The 22,090-nt window shown below is 48.2% G+C and overlaps 1 protein-coding gene across 9 annotated transcripts in view; it reads right to left on the reverse strand.

Annotated features, from left to right (window-relative positions):
- Slc39a11 (solute carrier family 39 member 11) overlaps window positions 1-22,090 on the reverse strand; it is a 421,876-nt gene that overhangs the window by 321,764 nt on the left and 78,022 nt on the right. For 4 of the 9 annotated variants that reach the window (XM_050140478.1, XM_050140477.1, XM_050140469.1 and 1 more), the window contains exons 2-3: window positions 9,521-9,639; window positions 6,888-6,926 (exon numbers count right to left, since the gene is read on the reverse strand). In XM_050140478.1, coding sequence (XP_049996435.1) covers window positions 6,888-6,926; window positions 9,521-9,628 — 147 coding nt within the window. In that variant the 5' untranslated portion in view covers window positions 9,629-9,639. Of the gene's footprint in view, window positions 1-6,887; window positions 6,927-9,520; window positions 9,640-13,098; window positions 13,216-14,169; window positions 14,250-18,823; window positions 18,993-22,090 lie in introns of those variants that run through there. The other 5 variants (XM_050140474.1, XM_050140473.1, XM_050140475.1 and 2 more) reach the window with 4 other exon arrangements.

Consider the following 22,090-nt stretch of genomic DNA (forward strand, 5'->3'; position numbering starts at 1 on the left):
TCCCTCCCCTGTGTTAGCCACCACCTCCCCAGTCCTCCCACCCCTGTGTGAGCCACCACCTCCCCAGTCCTTCCCCTGTGTGAGCCATCACCTCCCCAGTCCTCCCACCCCTGAATTTCCCATACATAGCACTTCCATGCTGCCATCTATGCTGCCTGTAATTCATTTCCTTGTCCTCCCCCTGCACCATCCCCACCTGTCAAAACCTATCTTCCCACCTGACCTTTACCCGTGAAGCCACCTCTAGCTCCCCAACTAGAAGGAACCACCTGTCCCTGGGTCCCCAATACCTTCTGCTCATCATCTCATTAACTACCACATACTAATCTGGCTCATGTTTCACTATGGGTAAAAGTAATTTCTGTCCCAAGAGACCCTGAGACTCTTGCAGAACTTGCTAGAGTATCACTTCCTCGCTTACTCTCCCATAATGCTCTGCACACAGTAGATACTCACTAGACGAGGGGCTGACTGGTCTGAAGACAACTTTGCTCCACACTCCAAAGGAAAAAAAAAAACAATGGCTCTTTTGCAAACTGAACACATATTTGACAGTCTGGCAAATGACACCGGCCCCTTACAAGGCAAAGATTACTGGCCGGTGTTCCTCTTGTGTGCTAGTTGACGCTAAAAAGTGATTGTGCATGGTTCAGCAGCAGCCTCTCCACGATGCAGTTAAGAACGTACAGAGATTTTCCCCTGTCCTAGAGATTCTAAAGGACAGACGTGAGGCAACCTCACCTGATCCTGTGTCGTCAGTTAGGAACACCTTTCAAGAGATGCGATGTTTAACATGATGCTTTTCAACAGGATTGGGATGAAAACGCCCAAGGAAAATGATGCCAGGAACCCGTGATTATTCAAATGCTGCAGAAGACACTGAGATCAGATAAGTCTATAACAAGCCAGCTAAACATTCAATTAGGTTTTTAAAATATGGACTCTTGGTTCACAAAAGTCTTGGGGAACAATCTAGGCCCCTGCCATTTGTCTGGATGCAGTGAAGCATTGCCCTGTCTGATGCCAGGGCTGACTCCCACGAGTCCCAGCCAGTTCTGTGATGTTTCACAGGCAGTATGTAATCCAACAAGCATTCAGGCACCAACTGGGATTTCAGCCCCAGTTCTAGTTCCCAAGCTCCTGCCTCCTGTCTTTCTTTTGCAAGAGTCAAAAAAAAAAAAAAAAAAAAAAAAAGAGGAGCCTGTGTTCCCAACCGGTGGCTGTCCACTATCGCCTGCTTGACTGGAAAGGAACCAGGAGTAAGGCAACTGCCCACTTTGCCAGGCTAGATTGACAGTTGGGAGCCAATCCTCTAGCAAGTTCACAACGGATGTCATGGGCCTTCAGCAGGCAGGGCTGCAGTAGAGAAGGAGTTTCTTCTCCCACACAGTTCAGGCCCCTGTCTTCCATGCCTGGAACCCCTAAGCAAGATCCTAATCCTGAGCGTGACTCAGTTCAATTCGTAGCCTCACAGGCACTGGTGATTTTTGAGGGGAGTTTGATTTCTCTGAACAGCAGCCCTCCCTTCATTAGAATGTGATCTCCAGGAGACTGAAAATCCTTGCCACTGGCCACGCACTCTGGTGCTGGCTGGCATTCTTCAGGGAACTGCAAGCAGGGCAAGATTGAAAGCTCTCCAGGTGAAGGCAAGCAAGACTCAGTGGGCAAAGGTGCTTGCCATCAACCCTGAGGACCCGAGTTTGACCCTTGGGATCCACATGGTAGAAGGAGAGACTTGACTACTGCAAGTTGCCCTCTGACCTCCACTCATGCGCCCCCCCATGAGACTAGATAGATAGATAGATAGATAGATAGATAGATAGATAGATAGATAGATAGATAGATAGATAGATAGATGATGGATAGATAGATAGTAGATAGATGATAGATAGATAGATAGATAGATAGATAGATAGATAGATAGATAGATAGATAGATAGATAGATGTGATTTAAAAATTTAATACAAGCTTCCCAAGTGATTGCAACATGCAACCAGGGTGGAGACCACTGTGTCATAGTGAAAGTGACATACTCAAAGCCAGAGGGCTGCTTAACACAACCGCCAAAGATGCCAGGTCAGGCAGCCTCAGACTGCTAGGCCAGGGCTACTAAAGGCAGCTGTAAAGCTAAACTGGGTTTATGCTGAGACAGGAGCTTGCTTTCAAAATCTCGCTTGGACTAGATACTCTTTTTGTGGCTGTGACACAATCCCAGACGAAAACCTAAAGGAGGTTCAGTCTGGCTTCCGGTCTAAGGGGATATGGTCTATCACGGTAGGGGACGTCTTGACAACAAAAACACTATGTGGCCAGTCACAGGGCTTCCACAGCTAGGGAGAGAGAGATGACCGCTGCTGCTCAGCTTGATTCTCCTTTATTCAGCCCGGGGCCCTGGTCTACGAATGGTGCTGTAAACATGGAGGGTTCCTCTTTCCCCTTCAGTTAACCTACCAGAGAAATCCCTCACAGACATGCCCAGAGCTTTGCCTCCTTTTAAGTCTAAATCCCATGAAGTTCCCAATCAACATCTGCCGTCACAGCACCTTTGCCCTGACCAGCGCTGGAGATGGTGTCCTTTCTTAAGATTTATTACTCTATTTTAATTATGTGTATGCCTGTGTCTCCATGTGGGTGTGTATGTGTGAGCATGGAGTGCAGAAGAGTCAGAGCCCCTGGAGCTGGAGTTACAGTAGATATGAGGCATCCCATGCAGGTACTGGGAACCAAACCCGGGTCTTCTGCAGAGCAACGCACATTCTTAACCACTGGACCAGCTCTCTAGCTCTGAAACACTGGGTCTTAATGGCATGAAGAATGGTGTGTGAGTCCATGTAAGTCAGCGTACTACACTACAGAGCCTTCCTGTCTGCACAGGACCCTCCGCAAAAGAAGAAAGAAACACCAAGCCTCTTTTGCAGGATCACACAGGCCAGGCATCTCCCAGGAAACCGTCTGCTCCCAAGACATTCCAGGGGACATTCTGGAACCCACAGCTGGGCCGGACAGAACAGAGCTGTGGTCCTCTCCTTTCCAGCTATTCACATAGGCACCAGGCTCTGAATTCCCAGCCCACACATCACCTCAGGAGCCAGCAAACTTTTCTTAAAGTCCAAAGAACAAATAGCTGGGTCTTTGCGAGCCCAGTGCTGTTGTTACAATGCGAAAGCACCCGAGGGCATTGGGACGTGTGGGTGTGGCTTGCTCTGGTGCATTGTCTCTATTCATAAGAACAGGTAGCAGATGGAGTTAGCCCACCAGACTGGTTGGCACACCCCTGCCAGTAGATTACAACTTCTTGACAGACACAAGTGTTTTCTTGTCCCTCGGCTGCCCTGCTCTCGTCACAGTAAATAGAGAAGAACAGGCTTCCACCAGATGCCAGATGAATGGGCGGATGAATGAATGGATGGACAGACAGGTGCAACCGACCCCATCATGCTAAAGGAGCATCTTGTGAGAACCTGCCTGAGCCAATCACGTTAAAGGAGCAGCTATTAGGCATCTACCAGTTCCTACAGAGAAACTACAAAGATGGGGTGACTCAAACATATACACGGCCATGTAACCTGAATCTCTAGGTGTTTTGTTTTAGGGAGATGCTGGGGATGGAACCCAGGGCCTTGCACATGCTAGGTAAGTGCTCTTCAACTGAGCCACATCCCATCTCTGGACCATTTTAGCTTTTACTCATCTTCACATCACTCTCCTTACGAGGACAACGGGAGTCATCCTCATCAAGGATTACATCCCCAACAAGAGCATTCCAGCTAATTTGTACAATAGGCCCAGGCCTGCAAAGTGGGGCAGCAGGATGAGAGTGGGGTGACAGGAATACAGGCTGGTGGTAGTCATGCTAACTATGCACTGTACATACTAACTAGGCACCATACATACTAACTAGGCACCATACATACTAACTAGGCACCATACATACTAACTAGGCACCATACATACTAACTAGGCACCATACATACTAACTAGGCACCATATATACTAACTAGGCACCATACATACTAACTAGGCACCATACCTACTAACTAGGCACCATACCTACTAACTAGGCACCGTACCTACTAACTAGGCACCGTACCTACTAACTAGGCACCGTACTTACTAACTAGGCACCAGTACAAGCAAGACAAGGAGAAATAGGTGAAGGCAGGAGACGGGTGGTGGCTATTTGAGAGACTCCAGAGGAAGGTCTCCGGGCCACTCGATTAGGAAACACTCCACCCTGGCACTCAGCAGGGCAAGAAAAAGCAAGGAGCTCGTCCCCCAAGATAAACACTGTTACATCCCCACACTGTGGAGGAGGGGTGATATACATCACTCCCTCCCCGATGCTGCTGAGAGTCACAAAGGAAGCCTGAGTGTGAAATCATAAAGAAAACATACAATAGGGCTGGAGAGATGGCTCAGTGGTTAAGAACATTGCCTGCTCTTCCAAAGGTCCTGAGTTCAATTCCCAGCAACCACATGGTGGCTCACAACCATCTGTAATGGGGTCTGGTGCCCTCTTCTGGCCTGCAAGCATACACACAGATAGACCATTGTATACATAATAAATAATAAATAAATATTTTAAAAAAAATAAAAAAAAGAAAACATACAATAATAACAGCAACAATCTATCTTCTTTCTGAGTGGCTCATTCCTGCTGTGCCTCGGTGCCCCTCTTCTCGCCGTTGATTGTTAGCCTAGCAGCGTGGGTCAGGCCACCCTCCACCATGCTTGCACATGCCGAGCAGGGCCGGGGGAAAGCTGGGGATAGAGATGCCACCGTGGTACCCGTGAGCCTTCAGAAATCACTGGCCTTTGGGAGCCATGAGAGTCAGGCTGAGTCCAAAAACAGAGACATGAAAGGCTGCCTTACGCCAACCTGAAGGGTCCCGATCGTTCACTTAACAGTAGTACCATGGACCCTGAGGTGAGTCTGGGGACAGTGGCTGGAGAAGGACCTTGCCCCTCAGCATCTTCACACATTACAACACACCAGCTTCTCATATGGGAACCCTCAGCAGATAGCTCAGAGTCCTACCAAGCTGCTATGGGAGAGGCCGTCAAGGGTCCGTAAGTTTAAGGCTGGGTCTCTAGGGTGGCGTTTCTGTGCGGTAACAGAACCTTTGAGAAGTGGGGCTTTATGAGGGGTCCGTAGGTCACTGGAGGCATTCACCTCAAAGAGGATTACATCACCCTAAATCTCAATTTCCGCCAGGAGTGTTTGCTGCTGGGAGACAAGAGAATAGGCAGAGGGCATCTTCCTAGGGGAGGCTGGAAAGGAGAGCCGGCTTCCAGAGCATTCTTAGGCAGAGCAGCTTTATGGAGAGGAGTGTATGCAAGCGGACGGCCTAGAAACAGCTACTGCTCTCTATGTACCTACGTAAGCTTGGGGATCTCTGTGTTCTCTGAGGACAGACCCTTGTGTGACAGCTCAGACTCAGGCGATGTCAGTGAGGTCCCACCCTAAGACAAGTTTTCCCAGATCAGCGGACTAGAGAGACAGCAGATGGGAACCGAGCTCTGCCGGACTAAGAGAGAAAGCTCACAGTATGCACTGGCTGATACAGCCATGCAGTTGGGAGTCTACCCCACTACCGTGAAGTACCCATGTTTGGGAAATAAAACCTGGGAGTGCGAAATGGCTCAGTGGGAAAGGAGTTTTCCTCCAGGCCTAATGACATGAGTCTGACCCTCTGGTCACATAGGGTGAAAGGAGGACATGGCCTGCAAATGGCCCTGCAACCCCCACATGAGCGCTGTGGCACAGGTATGCTCACACACAAACACAAATTCATGCAAATACTCTTTAAAGAAAAGTAAAATATGAATTAAGCCTCTAGGTGAATTAACTCTTGGCTGGAGATCAGCAAAAGAACAAGTGGTAAACACCACAGGAAAGGAATCCACCAAACCCAGAATGTGGAACGTTCTAGAAACAAAGACCTAGTTTCTCCAACAAATTACCAGCTTAGGACATGGGATAAGGGAAGGCTTGAGAGACTCAGAAAACATGGCCAACAAATCTTCTGTGGATCCCAGCTCCTGCAGAATAATCTTACAGGTCACTTGGGAATGACAGAGGGAATGTGCATACGGACTGAGCGTTTGATGACAGCAAGGGATTACTGTTTGCATTTTGGTAGGTGTGACAGTGGCATACTGATTATGGTTTCACAAGAAGTCACTCAGTTTGAGATACATATTGAATTTCCAGGTGAAATTACATGGATCTGGATTTGCTTTCATAAAACATTCTGAGCTCCCAAGAAGGCTGCAGGGAGACAGATGGGATGAGGTTTGCCAAATGTCAATCACGGCTGCAGGTGGGTGATGTGCACCGAGGATATAGATTATGATTTTTTTTTTCCTTGTTGCTTCAGAGTACCAAAAATAAAAAGTCCCGGGGCTGGAGAGACGGTGAAGCAGGCAAGCATACATACTGATCTTACAGATGACAAGTTTGATTCCCAGCACCCACAAGAGGAGTGTCACAACCTTCTGGAACTCCAGCTCCAGTGAGATTGGATACTGCTGACCTAAGGGGGACCTGCATATACCACGAGCACCCCCCCACCCCACCCCCCCGCACATTACATGATTCAAAATAAAAATAAATCCTTTAGAAAGTCCTTCAAGAAGAGAGAAAGGAGATGTTTAATTCATGTTATTTATCAGGCTAGGCCCTCCCCGGATGTTATCTTATTTTTTAAGTCTCTTTTCCATCGAAAGAGTAGAGAGTACCGAATAAGCCGGGAAATGAACACAGTCAGCAACAGGAGGAGGTGTCGGCTCTCATAGGAAGCACATCTGGACTATGTGAGGGGCTGGCAGCCCCGGGTAGGCAAAGGTTAGGATCAACACATTTCACCCACTAGGAGCGACTCACCCCTGCAGCAAAGCCCAGACTTCCGTCTAAGATCCGCCTCTGAAAATGAAAAAGTGAGATGTTTCAGTTTCCAAGGACAGGATGATGGACATGATGATGTGGCCTCAGCAGGAACAGTGCCACACAACCCAAAAGAGTCACTGGCCTACTCCTAAGCTGGTGGTGACCTCCAGTCTTACAGAATGGGCCAAGGGGGTGACAGGAATCAGCTAAACATTCCATCCAGTCCAGAGTCAATCAGAAGTATCCTTGGCAGGGGGAGGGGGTTTTGGGGTGCATGGGCCACTCAAGCACCCATATGGAAATGACCAAGGGCTGGTAAGGAACATAAGAAGCAACCAAAATGGTCACACAGGTGGGGACATAAACTGGCACAACCATGTCACACAGAAAGCCACATGGTGGGACTAATGGCAGTCAACTACAGTACACATGCCACTATTGAGAAATGACAGAAATGCATGCTGGGAATCACCAAACCCATGAACACTGTGCACTGTTCATAAGACCCCAAAACCAGAAACTACACCAAGTCCCACCCACAGAAAGACAGATACAGCGAGGAGGACAACCAACTACCACAGGGTGAAGAAATCACAAAGAACACACTGTGTGCATGCATGTGTGTATAGACAGGCATCGACACATGTACACAACAGACAGAAGCAGTGGGTAGACTGGGAACTGAACAGGGTGAACTCAGCCAGACACCAAACAGTAAACGCTACGTGAGGCTAGCACCTCACAACAGCACCCAGACGGGAACGTCTACACTGTGGGGACACGGGACACAGGCAGGGTATCATACATGGAATGGAAGTCCAGGTCAGGGAGGTAACTGGGAAGGATCCTGAAGAAAATATGAGGAGCTGTCACTTGATCTCAGCCCAGATTCATGGGCCTTTACAAAATAATAAACTGCATAGGTATAAAATGTGCACATCTGTTCCAATTTACTCTGCGTCCATCACGTACAGCAGACAATCTCTTGTGGTCTGCACATACGATGTAATGTTCTTCAGCATTAAAAAGGGAAGATGCCCCCATTCTGGGACAGTGTGGATGAACCTCATGGACACCATGCTAAGTGAGACCGTGGTCCTGGCATACAGGGCTTCTCCGTACCCATTTAACATCCTCATGGATGAACCTCATGGCCACCATGCTAAGTGAGACAGTGGTCCTTGCACACAAGGCTTCTCTGTGCCCACTCAGCAACCTCCCTCTTCCTCCCTCCCACTCCTCTCAGCTTCTGGCAAGGGCCATTTTCTATCTGTGAATTTGACCTAACTAGGTGTCTTACACACCGAGATCTTGGATGCCTTATAGTTCCTGATTGTGTAATTTGAGATCCAAGTCTCCACATGATAGATTTGGGCCAACCAGCCTCCCCAGTTAAGGTGGAGGCAGCAGTGTGGGAGGCGGTACCTTATTGCTGAAGCCAGTACCTGCCAAACTGGTCTATAACACATGGGGCCTGAGACACTGACTTTTCTAGAGTTTTCCTTTCTAGATCCAGGGCTCTCTCCATGGGCCACCCTTAAAGCATCTCCAAGTGCCCCGAGCAAAGCAAGGATTATATTCTTCAAGACAGCCATGAGTGACCCGGGGCTGCAGATGGCAGGGTTGGAGGAGAGTGGAATTTCAGGCTTAGGAGGTGGGTATGGGCTATGCCTGTGGTATAGAGTGTGGGAGGGTGTATGTTGAGGGCAGAGGAGGATGTAAGGATGTGGAGTGTAGAGGAAGAAGGACAGGAAGATATAGGAGATCTCGTGAGAATGTGGGGCCAGAATGTACGACATGAGAATGAATGGAGGTACTGGGGGCTATCCGTAGGTCGTGCGGAGGAGAATGAATGGAGGTACTGGGGGCTATCCGTAGGACGTGCGGAGGAGAATGAATGGAGGTACTGGGGGCTATCCGTAGGATGTGTGGAGGATATATGGGACAAGGATTGGACAGACACAGTATGCACCTTGGCGAGGAGTTTATCTGTACTCATCTAAGAGAAGATGCATTTGAGGTAAGGGTGGGCTTACATGAAATCGGAAGAGAAAATGAGGAAGTGGGACTACCTGTATTCATTCGGGGGATAGAGGTAGGCAGATAGAAGTCTGCAGTGGTTAAGGAGGTGAGCCTGTCAATATTTAGCCAAGGGGGAGGAACGAAATGCCCTGGGCGGGGGTAGAAGAGAAGCAGATCTCTTCCTCCCTGCAAGGTCTAACTAACCAATTGTCTAACTAACTCAAGGCCACAGGGAGGGCAGTTCCATCTGAAACCTAATCAGCTCGGATCCTGCACAGTACACCCTGCTCCAGGCATGCAGGAAATTAGATGGAAGCTCGGAATGAGGCAGCAAGTTAATGGAGGTGAAATAGCAAGTCACTCGGTGCCACGCCCTTTTGAGCTGGGGTGCCAGAGGCAGGTGAGGGCAAAACAATGTGTGGCTTGTGTGCCACCAACAGGTGCCTACCTCCTGACCTAGTAAGGGGACAGAGAGAAAACAAGGAGGTAAGAGAACATTGCCACCTCACCAACTGCCCGTGTGGCCGCTGCCAATCGCTGTGCGGAAGAGGGACAGTGTCAGAGCTCACGAAGAGTCCCTGTGAACCCCCAGAAAGGAAGCAACTCACCTGCCCACTGGAGAATACGAACACAAGAGCTGCTCCGGCAGCGGTCATTGCCCAGGTAAAGAAGGTCCCCAGCAAGGCCTGGAACACGGAGCTGTAGCCTTGCAGCATGCTGGATACAGCTGTGTACAGAACAAGAGAGTCAAATGCTGAGGGGCCCTGAAAGCGACATATGCATGCCCCCAAGCCCCTGCCTACGGGGCTTTCCATCAGAGTAGGTGGTGTGCACCTTCCAGTCACCCCAGTGCAGTAAGCAGCCTTGCATCCGGGCTCCAGGAACAGTAAAAGTCAAGTAACTTTAAAAAGCGACCTGAGAACACTGGGAGAAAGCGGCCAGAAAGCCCTCCCGAGAGGTTGCGGTACTGGGAAGTTGCTCAAGAGAGAAGCATGAAGAGTCTAAGCTGCACACGGTGGAGGGCAGGGGCCATGGAGATCCTGCCACGGCCTTCCCCACTCATTCCATGCACCTGCCCTTGCCCGCTACTTCTTCTCAGTCCATGCCAACGTGAGCCTCTAGCTCAAATTCCCTTCTAAAGAGCCTCCATCTGATTCCTGCTCACGCCTTCCCGGCTCCGCGAGCCAGGCTCCACTGACAGCCCTTCACTCCTCCATGGAGTCTCAGAGCCAAAGTCCAACAACGCCCCGTAGAGGCACCACACTCCCATTCAACTCAGTTCCTTACAGCATCTTTACAGACCCAGACAGCCATACCTCCATGGCTTTGCTCCCATAAGCCCCTTCAGGGATGCCTTCCCTCCATGGCTCCTGCCCTCTGAACCCAAGAGCCTCCTCTGAAGCCCACCTGATGCCAGCTCTGTGACAAAACATTCCACAGTCCCCCAGCATGGCCAAACACATATCCTTGCTGCTCTCTATAGGGGAAAGGGATGCCTCCTTATCTCTCCTGAACTGCTTGAGGATGGAGATCATGCTTTGCCACAGGCTTGTGAAAAGGGACATGGGCACCTCCTGGGAACCACTTGTTGAATGAGAAGGAGCTAGCTTACCTGGACGATAGAACCAGAGAGCACAAAGAAATAACATTATGAGCGGCGCTTGCCCTGAATGAAGCTCAGCACTCTTGACGGTGATGCGGCAGAATGGCCCACCAAGAAAAAAAAAAAAGGGCCTCTCTTGTGTGGGTCCAGAGAACCTCCTCAGACTTAGCCATGCTCAGCACTGAGGCCATAGCCAGCCCACCCCCTCCTAGCTCTGAAGCAATAGAGTCAGGCTTCTCCTGTGGAAAGTTCCAAAGCAAGGAAGTCCACTTGAGAAGCAGCCCTGTGCCCTGGCACACACTAGGTGTGGGGCCTCAGCTGAAAGGCCTCATTCAGCTCCCCTTTCCCTCTCCAGCACCCACAGGACTGGACCTGGCCCCATCTGGCTTGGCTCCCTCAGAGCTGAGCGGCCAGGAATTCCATGCCTGCATATCAAGGGCTGAAGACGTTCCCACTGCTGACCTTAGAGGAAACCATGGCAGCTTGTGGACAGGGCCCTGTACCCAATCCACACTCAGGAAAAGGTGTGGGCTCAGAGGAGCCCAGCTGGGCCCCTGTGCTAGGTCTAAGGTAAAACCACCAAGTGGGTTCAGACTCCAAATATATGCAACCTTTTACCATTTCAACAGGACATGTTGTTATGAGAACCGCGCAATCAAATAACAACAAAAAGCTCCACCAAGCCTGACAACCTGAGTCTAATTCCCAATACTCACATGAGGGAAAGCACCAACTTGCTGCCCTCTGACATTTGCACCATGGGAGGCACAAGTCCCACAGACAAACACTACGTAAACAAATAAAAAGGCAGATTGAAAATGCACTCTCTCCCAAATCTCACCATGTTCAAGTGAGTTTACTATTTTGTTCTTGGCTGTACTCGTCTCTATAGTGGGGTGCAGCTTGAACACCCCTGAGGTAGGCACTCACGACAGTGGCCTGCACAAATTAACAACTAAAAAAGAAATAACTGCAAGCAAACAATTAGCCATCCCCAAGTCCAGCCACGGTGACACATGTCTTTAGTCCCAGCACGCAGAGGCCAGTGCAAGCCGATCTCTGTAAGTTTTGGTCTACATAGTGGGTTTCAGGCCAACCAGGGTTCCATGGTGAGAGCCTATGTCCAAAACTAAAACAGAAAAATGAGAGGGGCTTGCAACTGTTTCTAAACTGAGCCCCTCCCTGGACCACTAATACAATGATCATTCCCAGTTGCTGGTGAGTAAAATGTTAACAGGTTACAAAGACAGAGACACCAAGCTAACATCCCCTCAATCCTTGCTATCCACAAAGTACCTGTGTCTTTTGACAGCTACTGGTTAAAAGAAAAAAAAAAAAAATCCTCATTTACCCCAGCAAAAATCAAACAGAAGGGAGTTGTGGGTGATCACGGAGGCTGGGAAGACTGAAGCCATACCCGGTCCCTCCGTCCACCAGCAACAGCAGTAATGACAGGCGAGCCCAGCACCCCTTGGAGAGGTTTCTTCCATTCACTGAAAACTCTGGCTACTCAAAGGCAGTGGAGGGCCACTAGTTCTGGTCCCCTGGGAAGGGAGCTACTTAGTTCCGGTTTGTTTTTAATGTAGCCTGGAACTTCCTGTGTAGCAGAGGATGACTTTGAACTCCCAATCCTCCAGCTTCCACCTCCCAGATGCTGAGGTTACCGGTGTGTGCTAGCACGCCTAGTTTATCCTCCATGGGGAATTCTTGCACACAGCTAAGTGCATAAATCCAGACCAGTTTCTACACAATGAATGGTTTAGTGAGGCCTACCCTATAGGAGACTGACACCAGCTGTCCCAATATGCTCTTAGGAACAGGACATGCCAATCACACTTCCATATCATGCCAGGCAGTCTGCTCCGGACCTCCCTCAAGGGCCGGCTATTAGCATCATAAAGTGGACCAGTGACCAGGAGAGAGGACCATCCTCGGCCCATCCTAAACTTCAAAAATGTCATCACCCAGCTGTGCGTTTTCACTGCACAGAGCAGCCACCTCCTATAAAGCCGGCACATTTCCTTCAGGCCTGTTCTGTTCTGTTTCGTTTCCCCTCCTCTTTTAAACCCGTTGCCGCCTCCTTTTCGAGATGCTGGTTTAGTTACAGTCAGGCACAGTCTGGCTTCAGTGAGCTCACACAGAACACGCAGGCCAGGCTCCAGCAGAGATGCCCTGGAGACAGGCGCTGAGCTGCCAGGACGAATGTGAAAAAGTTCTCTACCAGGCACCCCCACTCTCGGGCCTCCCCAGACCAGCTGCTGCGGGGAGTGGGAGGGACCAGACCTCAGAACTGCTGCCTTTGGCTCCCAACGATCCCTCGTTCCCCCTACACACCACCATGAAACAATGAATGAAGAGGCCCTTGGCTGTGCACAGAGGGGCCGCAGATCGCGGTCTCCAGCTCATCCTAGGGGTGGAGCAGAGGGGACCCGAACACCCTCCCTCCTCTGCCACCTGCCACAGCCCCCTGCTGCTCCTCCAAGACCTGCGTTCCCCAGGGCAACCCTTTGCCATCTCCAGGCCGCTGCACACTCTTGTGACTGCCAGGGACCCGGGGCCTGGAGGAGAGAAAAGGCGACTCACTAGGGTGCCCTCTCCAGCCCCCTCTCCACTTCCATCAGCCCCGTGTGCCACTGGCTCGCCGGGCTCCACTCCCGCTGTCACTTCCTGCTTAGTTCCAGCAGCACACGTGGCCTCCACCTCCAGGCCCCGCCCCCCGCAACCGGCGAATCCTGCCTGGAGAAAAAAGTCTCTGGTTCACAGACTTCAATGAGCGCGGAAACAGGTGCGGGCGGGCAAAAATAGAACCCCAAGGCCTCAAATGCAAAGCCCAGGGCCAAAGTCAAGGCAAAACACATACACACGGCCCTGGAAGCCTAGGGGAGGATACAGACACCCTACCTAAGAGACGCTTTGTACCAGTTCTGACGTACTTAATGTAGTCTACATCTTTTGTCACGGGTCCTAAGCCCTCACTGAACAACAGGGCCCTTGTGCTCAAGTGTCAGATGTCATTACAGTCTACATTCCGAAGGTCAGTGGCTTTATCCTAAAGGTCAACAGCTTCCTTTAGAAAGACATGGACTCTGCATTCTAAATGCCTGCAGTCTTTCACTTTGAACCCAGCCTTGCCAATATTGAGGACCGGTTGAGGACCAGCTGAGGACCATACTCTAAGAAACACTGCACCAGGTCAGGGACTTTGCATTGTAGGGCTTCTGTGAAAACATCATGACTAGATTTAGCTGCAACAAAATGAAGGCCAGAGTCCTGATTCAATTTGAATGTCAGGGAAATATACTAAGAAAACAAATAATTTCTTAGTTTAAGCATGTCCCGGTGATGTAGGGGACATACTTACACTAATGTCGTGTCTTGTTTTGTTTTGTTCTGAAATGTAAAGTTACTGTATTTGGCAACCTAGCAGAGAGGAATCAGGGCAGAAAAACAGCCTGCCACTGGAGCGGTCATAGATCAAAGAATACACACATAGTGGTAGGCTTCCTTTACCCTGTTATGGAATAACTTACCTTCCTACTGAAAATCAGTCCACACACTTAGAGATGAAGGAAAAACTCTTGTACAGCGCTTCCCCAGCTCTCCGCTAATGCCCATCACCCCCCCCCAGCAGATTCTGTTACTTGGTGTACGTACAGTTATATGCACCCTGGATTGTGCATTCTGCATCCGCTGTCAACCTTAAATCTCCTTCGGGTCCTGGACCCAGGTGACCCCTGGAACAATGAAAACAGAGACAGGAGACTACAATTCCGGCCGCTTAGGCAGCTAGGAGATTTACACAGCAAAGATATTACATATTGCCAGAATTATATTTTAAGTACATCGGAGTTGTTCTTTTTCGAATGGTTGTTGCCTGGGGTGATTTTGTCCACCTGCCAGAATTAAGGCTTCCCTGATGAGAGCCCAAAGGATTTAATGGCAGATCTGGATTTAAGGGTAGTAGCGACCTTACACTGTATCCGCCCCTACCTCCAGCTGCCCCTTAGAGATATCTCTTTGGTTTGGGAAAAACCTAGAGGCCGGTTGTGAGACAGAATTATCTCCTTTGTCAGAATCAGAGTCTAATGACTTGGTGAGAACGAATTCACACCCTAGCATCCTAGGTTTCACTCTTTTCTAACAGGCCTGTGGAGTGAGATTTTGTTTGTACTCTAACAAATAAAGTTTGCCTGAAGAACAGAGTGCAGAGCTAAGCCACTAGTTAGCCATAGAGGCCAGGCAGTGGTGGCACATGCTTTTAATTCCAGCTCTCAGGAGACTGAAGCAGATGGATCTCTGTGAGTTCAAAGCCACCCTGGGCTACATGAGAGTAAAACTGTCTAAAAGAGAAATAGAGCTCACATAAAGGTGGTCCCAGCACTTGGGATCCCATGCCTTTAATCCCAGCACTAGGGAGCTGGAGACAGGAGTGATATGGCTGAGCAGAGAGAAAAATATAAGGCAGGAGGAGACAGGAGCTCAGTGCAGTCTGAGAATTCAGTCAGAGACGCAGTCTGAGGATTTGTCTGAGAATTACGTTTTGTCTGTCTGAGGTAAAGATAGAGGTAAGTACTAGTAGCTGGCTGTTCTGCTTCTCTGGGTTTTTATTATTAAGAAAAAATAGAATTCATGTTACAGGCCTGTTAACACACTATTTATCTTTGGGGGTTTATTAGGGTTTTTGGTTTTTTTTTTTTTTGGTTTTTGTTTTGTTGTTTTCTGGGGGGGAGGGGGAGGTTTGTTTTTTGGTTTTTTTCGAGACAGGGTTTCTCTGTAGTTTTGGAGCATGTCCTGAATTCGCTCTTGTAGATGAAGCTGGCCTCTAACTCACAGAGATGCTCCTGCCTCTGTCTCCCAAGTGCTGGGATTAAAGACGTGCACCACCACTGCCCAGCATCTTTGGGGTGCTTTAGAGGCCGCGCTCCTTAGTTAAATTCCACTGTGTGACTTACTGTCTCCTAAGAAGATCCATTAGTAAGTCCTTTATAATACCAGTTCTATCACTTCGAGTTTTCTCTACATCAGTACAGCAAGAGTCAGCTGCTGTTGGTCAACACCAAGAGCGCTGTGTCAGGAGGAGATGACCTGGAGGGTTGGTCTTATGCCCTCAAGACACTCACCAGGCCAGGGACAGTCAACAAGGCAAGGTGCCACATGTCTGTGATCCCAGGACTTGGGAAGCTGAAAAGTGAGGGTATGGTTAAAAGCCAACCTGTCTAAAATCTTTTTTTTAAAAAAAGTAAACAAACATCGAGCCCCAAAACAACTTGTTCTAATAAACAACACAAAATAAGACCCAGGGTCAGGGCCACAATACTACCCCCCACCAAAAAAGAAAAAAAAAAGGTCCCAGGATTCCCCCACTAAATTAGTCATTACATAGCACAATGCCTTGGCTTCACACAAAAGTCTATGGAAAGCTGAAGTTGAGATTGAGCAGAACTGAGCACAGCCACAGACGCATCCTGTTGAAGCTGCAGAGCAGCCCCATGCAGGTTCACTGCATTTTCCTACTTTTATACACATTGGAAATGTTCAGAAAGGAAAATTAGCCAAGTTTTTAAATCGACCTACAGAGCGTCTCTCCCGCCTGGGCCCTTCTCCCTCTTTCCACCGATTTGAGCACACCGTCTCCCGACTTTTTTCTGGGGTCACAGACATACCTCTTGAGACCCACCCTGCCTCACCTGTCCTAGGCACCTGGTTACCCTCCAGGGTAATATGAGTCCTCCTCCCTCCCTCGTCCTGGATTGCCCCTTTTGCCATCTCTACTCATGGCCAGCCTGTCTCCTCATTCCCCACTTTAATTCCCTGCATCCATCAATGCTCCAGTTAAACACAATCTCCTGTTCTAATCCCGGTTAGAGAGGAGGTGTTCATCCTCCCAGGGACCATGGAACGTCACGTGGTCTCTAAAAAATGGTCCTGGTTTGCTTTCTCTTACTGACCAGGAACAACTTGGGGCAGGGTTTGGGGGGTGTTCCAGATTCCAGTCCACAGCCAAGGGAAGTCAAGGCAGGAACTGACGCGGAGTCCACAGAGACATGCTACACCTAGGCTTGCTCCCCCTGTTTGCTCAGCCACCTTTCTTCGCAGCCCGGGACCACCTGCCTAGGAATGGTACTACCCACTGTGGGCTGGGCCCACACACATAATCAGCAATCAAAAATTATCCTGTATATTTTGCTACTCTTTAGAATTTAAAACACCACACAAAAAAGTGGAGGCTCCTGGGTTTAGTTGAGATCCAGTAAGGCTAAGCTACTTCCTCCCAGCCAAAAGAATAGAATCTAAGCGTTATATACCTGCCTTTGGGTAAAGCTCCAAAACATTATGGTCTACGTTCTCCTCCCGTTAAGAGTTAATCCAACTGGCCCTATTAGTCACCCAGCCAAGAGTCCACACCCCACACATACACCACAACCATCACCAAGAAATCTGAGTCACCTAAAGACATTGCCTAGGAGAGGGGAGGATTCATTATGCCCATTTCCTTCCCAGAAGCCCTTTCTTTAGTCAAGCTCCCTCCTACCCCCCCCCCGTCATTCTCTCTCTCTCTCTCTCTCTCTCTCTCTCTCTCTCTCTCTCTCTCTCTCTCTCTCACACACACACACACACACACACACACACACACACACTGCTGCCAAGCTTCTATAAGACAAGGCTACACAGCTTCTGACATGTGGCTCCTAACTCTTGACAAAATAATCTTTGCCTTATTCTTCTTTCCACCTCTTTTCCTTTCAGATATGGACCAAAGCCTGGGCATGGGTTCCCTGACACTCTGGAGGTTCTCACTCCAAGGGAAGAGGCCTGGCTCTCTCCTCCTTCACCACCTCCCTAGTCTGAGATTTACGGTTTCCCTGCTCTATTGTTTCTCTCTTAAGCTCTAATGAAATCACCCTTTGAGTCCGCTTCTAAACTCTTTATTAACAAAACTAAAACCTCAAAAGAGAGTCCCAGCTTCCCCCAGTAACACTTCCTTACTGAAGTTGTGTCTCTTCTGGTATTTTGGTCACAGAGATGGTCACAGTAACTCATGCTGATGCAGAAGGGAGGGAACTTTGCAGCCTCTCACGGCAGGAAAATACTAAGACCAGCCTGGAATCCACCATGAGATCCTGCCTCAGAAAACAAACATCAAAGAATCAACTTCCTAACAACAGGTGGTGGTGAGAGCTGGGAACCGCCATCCCCACCTTACAGACAAGGAACCAAGTCTCTGGGAAGCTCTGGAGGGACCTGCCCAAGTCACCAGGGCAGTGTGGGATACCAGACCCCACTCAGTGGACAGGGCCATGCCTGTGCTGGACATCTGGCACTCTCAAGACTAGTCCTGGACCAACTGAGTAAGAGAACATCTCAACACCTTAAGCCACAAGAGTGTCCTAAACCAAGAGAGCCAATCTGCAAGGATGCTTTTATCTTCACAGAAAATCCCATGCACAAATGTGTGGGATTCCCCTCTGTATGCTATAAATAGCTTCCTTTGGTTAATAAAAGAAGCTGCCTAAAGACATTGCCTAGGAGAGGGGAGGATTCATTATGCCCATTTCCTTCCCAGAAGTCCTTTCTTTAGTCAAGCTCCCTCCCCTACCCCCGTCATTCTCTTATCTATATGATATTGCCTTATTTGGGTTGGTTTCTACTGCTGTGAAGAGACACCACGACCACAGCAACTTTTATGAAGGAAAACATTTAATGGGGTGGCTTACAGTTTCAGAGGTTTAGTCTATTATCATCATGGTGGGACATGGGGGCCTGTGGGCAGACATGGTCCTGGAGAGGCAGCTAAGAGTTTTACATCTTGTGCAGGCAACAGGAAGTGGTCTGTCTCACTGGGTGTGGCCTGAGCATATGTGAGACCTCAAAGCCTGCATCCATACTGACATGCTTCATTCAACAAGACCATACCGACTCTAGCTAGGTCACACCTCCTAATAGGACCATCTCCCTTTGGGAGCTAGTCAAACCACCACATTCCATTCCCTAGACCCACAAAGGCTTTGGAGCCATATCACAAGGCAAAACTGCATTCAGTTCAACTTCAGAAGTCCCCACAGTCTCAAATTTATTTAAAAGTCTAAAGTTCAAAGTCTCTTCTGAGATTCATGCAATCTCTTAACTATAATCTTCTGTAAAATCAAAAAGCAGACTAGATACTTCCAATATATAATGGCACAGTATATATGTTACCATTTCAAAACATAGGGAAGGGAGCATAGCAAGGAAATATTGGACCAAAGCAAAACCAAACACCAGCTGGGCAAACTCCAAATTCCTTTCAGTTTTGTTGACTACAACACACCGTTTTTCTCTTGGGCTGGTTCCACTCCTGTTAGCAGCTCTCCTCAGCAGGTATCCCAGACTTTGGCATCTCCAACATCTTGGGGTCTCCAAGGCAAACCAGGCTTCCTCTTCACAGCTTCACACAATGGCCTCTCTAAGCCTCCAATAAGGGACACCCCTGACACAAACCTGGGCTCAGCAAGTTTCCTTAGGTGCAGAGGCAAATTTCATAACCCATTTCATCTATCCTTAACTCTAAAGCCAGAACCATGTAGGCAAAGCTGCCAAATTCTGCTGCTTACTGGGGCTGGAACATGGCCCCTCGTTCAATTACAACTTGGCCAGCTTTCTGGTTTTGATGGCTACCTTCACTGCCTAAGCTTGATTGTTCTGGAATTTGCTCTGTAGAACAGGCTGGCCACAAACTCAGAGATCTGCCAGCCTCTGCCTTTAGAGTACTGGAACTAAAGCGTGTACCCCCACATCCTGCTCTAAGCTTTTCTTTAATTCCTTTCCATAAATTGGAAACTCAGCTGGGTGTGAACTTGCCCTGAGGTCATCACACCCTTTATTCCAGTTCTTAATCTGTTTCTCCTTGAACACAGGATTTAGTTCATTCCACTTCCTGGTGTTCTTTTTCTCCTCAGCTTGCTCCTTTTCATTATAAGTCTTTATAAGCATGAATACTAGTAATACATGATACAGTCAATGATAGGCGGTTTCCAGATTTCCTCTGCCAACAGAATTAATTCAAATCTCTTCACTTTAGCCTACCACAGACTCTTTGGTCAAGGGCCAAAAGCAACCACATTCTTCACCAAAATATCACAAGAACTATTTCTAGGCCACATATTAATATTCTTCTCCTCTGAAACCAGGAAACCACAGTTTAAATAACTCTTAACACCACTGTATCCTATGTTCCTACTAGGATGACTCATGAAGCAGTGCTTAAAGCATTCCTCTGCTTTCCTAACCCAAACTCCTGAAGTCCATGTTACTCCAAACAAAAGCATGGCCTATCACAGTAATACCCCAGTCCCAGGTACCAACTTGTTACTAAGTTGTTTTACTTAGGTTTTCTATTGCTGCAATGAAACACCATAACCAAAAAGCAACTCCGGGAGGAAAGGGTTTATTTGTCTTACACGTCCACATCCCTGATCATCATCAAAAGAAGTCAGGACCAGAACTCACACAGGGCAGGATCTGGAGGCAGGAGCTGATGCAGAGGCCATGGAGGAATGATGCTTACTGACTTGCTGACACTGGTTTGTTCTTCCTGCTTTCTTATGGAACCCAGGACCACTCAGCCCAGGAATGGTGCCACGCACCATGGGCTGGGGGCTGCGCCCTCCCCACTGATCACTAATTGAGAAAATGTCTTATAGCTGGAACTCATGGAGACATTACCTCAGCTGAGGCTCCTTCCTCTCTGATGACTCTAGCATGAATCAAGTTGACACACAACATCAGCCAGTACAGTTATATAACAGAATATTTGAAAATTAAAGTACATGTTACATATATAATCATATACACAATTCCTAGAATTTGCCCCCCACCCTCCACCTCAACAGGGGTCTCTATCTCCCCACAACACGGTCTCTTCTTTGCCCACCTCTGACCCCAAGAGCCTTCTCCTGTTGCATGACCTTTGCACCTATTACTGCCTCTGTCCGAAGCACCAAGCTCCGAGAAGCACCTAGCTGGACCCTCTTGTCCCTTGGACCTCACCTCAAATGCTACCGTTCAAAGGGTCAGTCCTTGAATGTCTGACCTGACGCAGTCCTTTCTTGACTTCCTTGTTCTCCCTAAATGCCAGCTCATGGGAACAGCACCATGCCTGCATTTTGCACTACTGTTTCTGCAGGTCTTAGTCAGGGCAGATGGCCCCTAATTTCTGAGTGAGTAAGTCAAACAGGGACAAGAGTGTTATGTGTTGGCTATACTTTATAAAGATTTTCTTAAGCGTTCTCAGAGGAATAACGTGCGCACACTGGATCAAACTGTCCCAGGAAACCTCTTGCACCTACCATAGTAGCTCACAGAGGTTCTCAGCCAAGAAAAACTCACTCTGATCAACACCCAGTGAGGCATTTAGTAAGTGGGATTGGGAAATGCTCCTGGCATCCAGAGGGTAGAAGCCAGGGGTGTTAACTATCCTACAAAGCCCCAACCCCAGCACAAAGAACTATCTGATCCAAATGCCAGAGGTTCAAAAACAAACTGTGTGACTCCCTGCTGTCATCCTATAAATCTCAGAGATCAAGTCACTCAGTGGCACTTTATACCAGTCTCAAGAAGCATTTGCCAGTCCAGGGAGATGGTTCAGTGGATAAAGGCACCTATAGCCAAGCCTGAGGACCTGAGTTCAAACCCCAGGACTGACACAGTAGAAGGTGATTGCCAACCCCTACAAATTGTCCTCTGCTTTCCATTCATGTACCAAAGAATGAATATATGTGTGTGTACACATAAATATATATGTACATATATGTGTATATATACATACAGACACATCACTATCACCACCACACCACTAAATAAAACAAAATTTAATTTAAAAAAAAGACATTTATTCAGTCATTAGTTAACATGTGACCTACCACAAAACTTGAAGAGAAATGATGGTCTCACTCAACTTCATACTCCTGCACAGTTTGAAAATACACCACAACAAACATCCCACAAGCTCTGTGTTGTGGAATATTACTTTAACTATGTAAAGATTGTTACATTTGTTTATGCTGCATTTGTTTAACAATGAAAAGATGTGTTGCTCTGCCTGCCTAAGGCACCTGATTGGACCAATAAAAAGCTGAACAGTCAATCGCTGGCAGTAAAGGGATAGGGGGGACTAGCAGGCAGAGAGAACAAGTAAGAGAAGAGAAAGAGATGGAGAAAGAATGAGGGAGGAAGAGAGGGAGATGCCTGGGACCAGTCAGGCAGCTATCTGACAGTCAGACACAGAGTAGGACATACAGAATGAAAGAAAGGTAAAAAGCCCCAAGGCAAAACATAGATGAAGATAAACAGGTTAAATTAAATTATAACATCTAGTGGGATAAGCCTAAAATATGACAGAGCATTGTAAATAATAAAATTTTTTGTGTTATGATTTTGGAGCCAGTTGGTGACTGAAAAGAAAGCCTGCTATGCTTGGCACCCAAAATGGGGCATGGATTTCCACATAGGGGCTAAGAATGCTGGGAAAAAAAGATATGACTCCTTTTAGAGGCTCAGCCTTACAGTGAGCACTTGAGTACACTAAGTAGCAAGCAAG

This window comes from Alexandromys fortis, unplaced genomic scaffold (assembly GCF_014885135.2).
Source record: "Alexandromys fortis isolate MF-2015 unplaced genomic scaffold, M_Fortis_MF-2015_v1.1 scaffold_39, whole genome shotgun sequence".
NCBI lineage: Eukaryota > Metazoa > Chordata > Mammalia > Rodentia > Cricetidae > Alexandromys > Alexandromys fortis.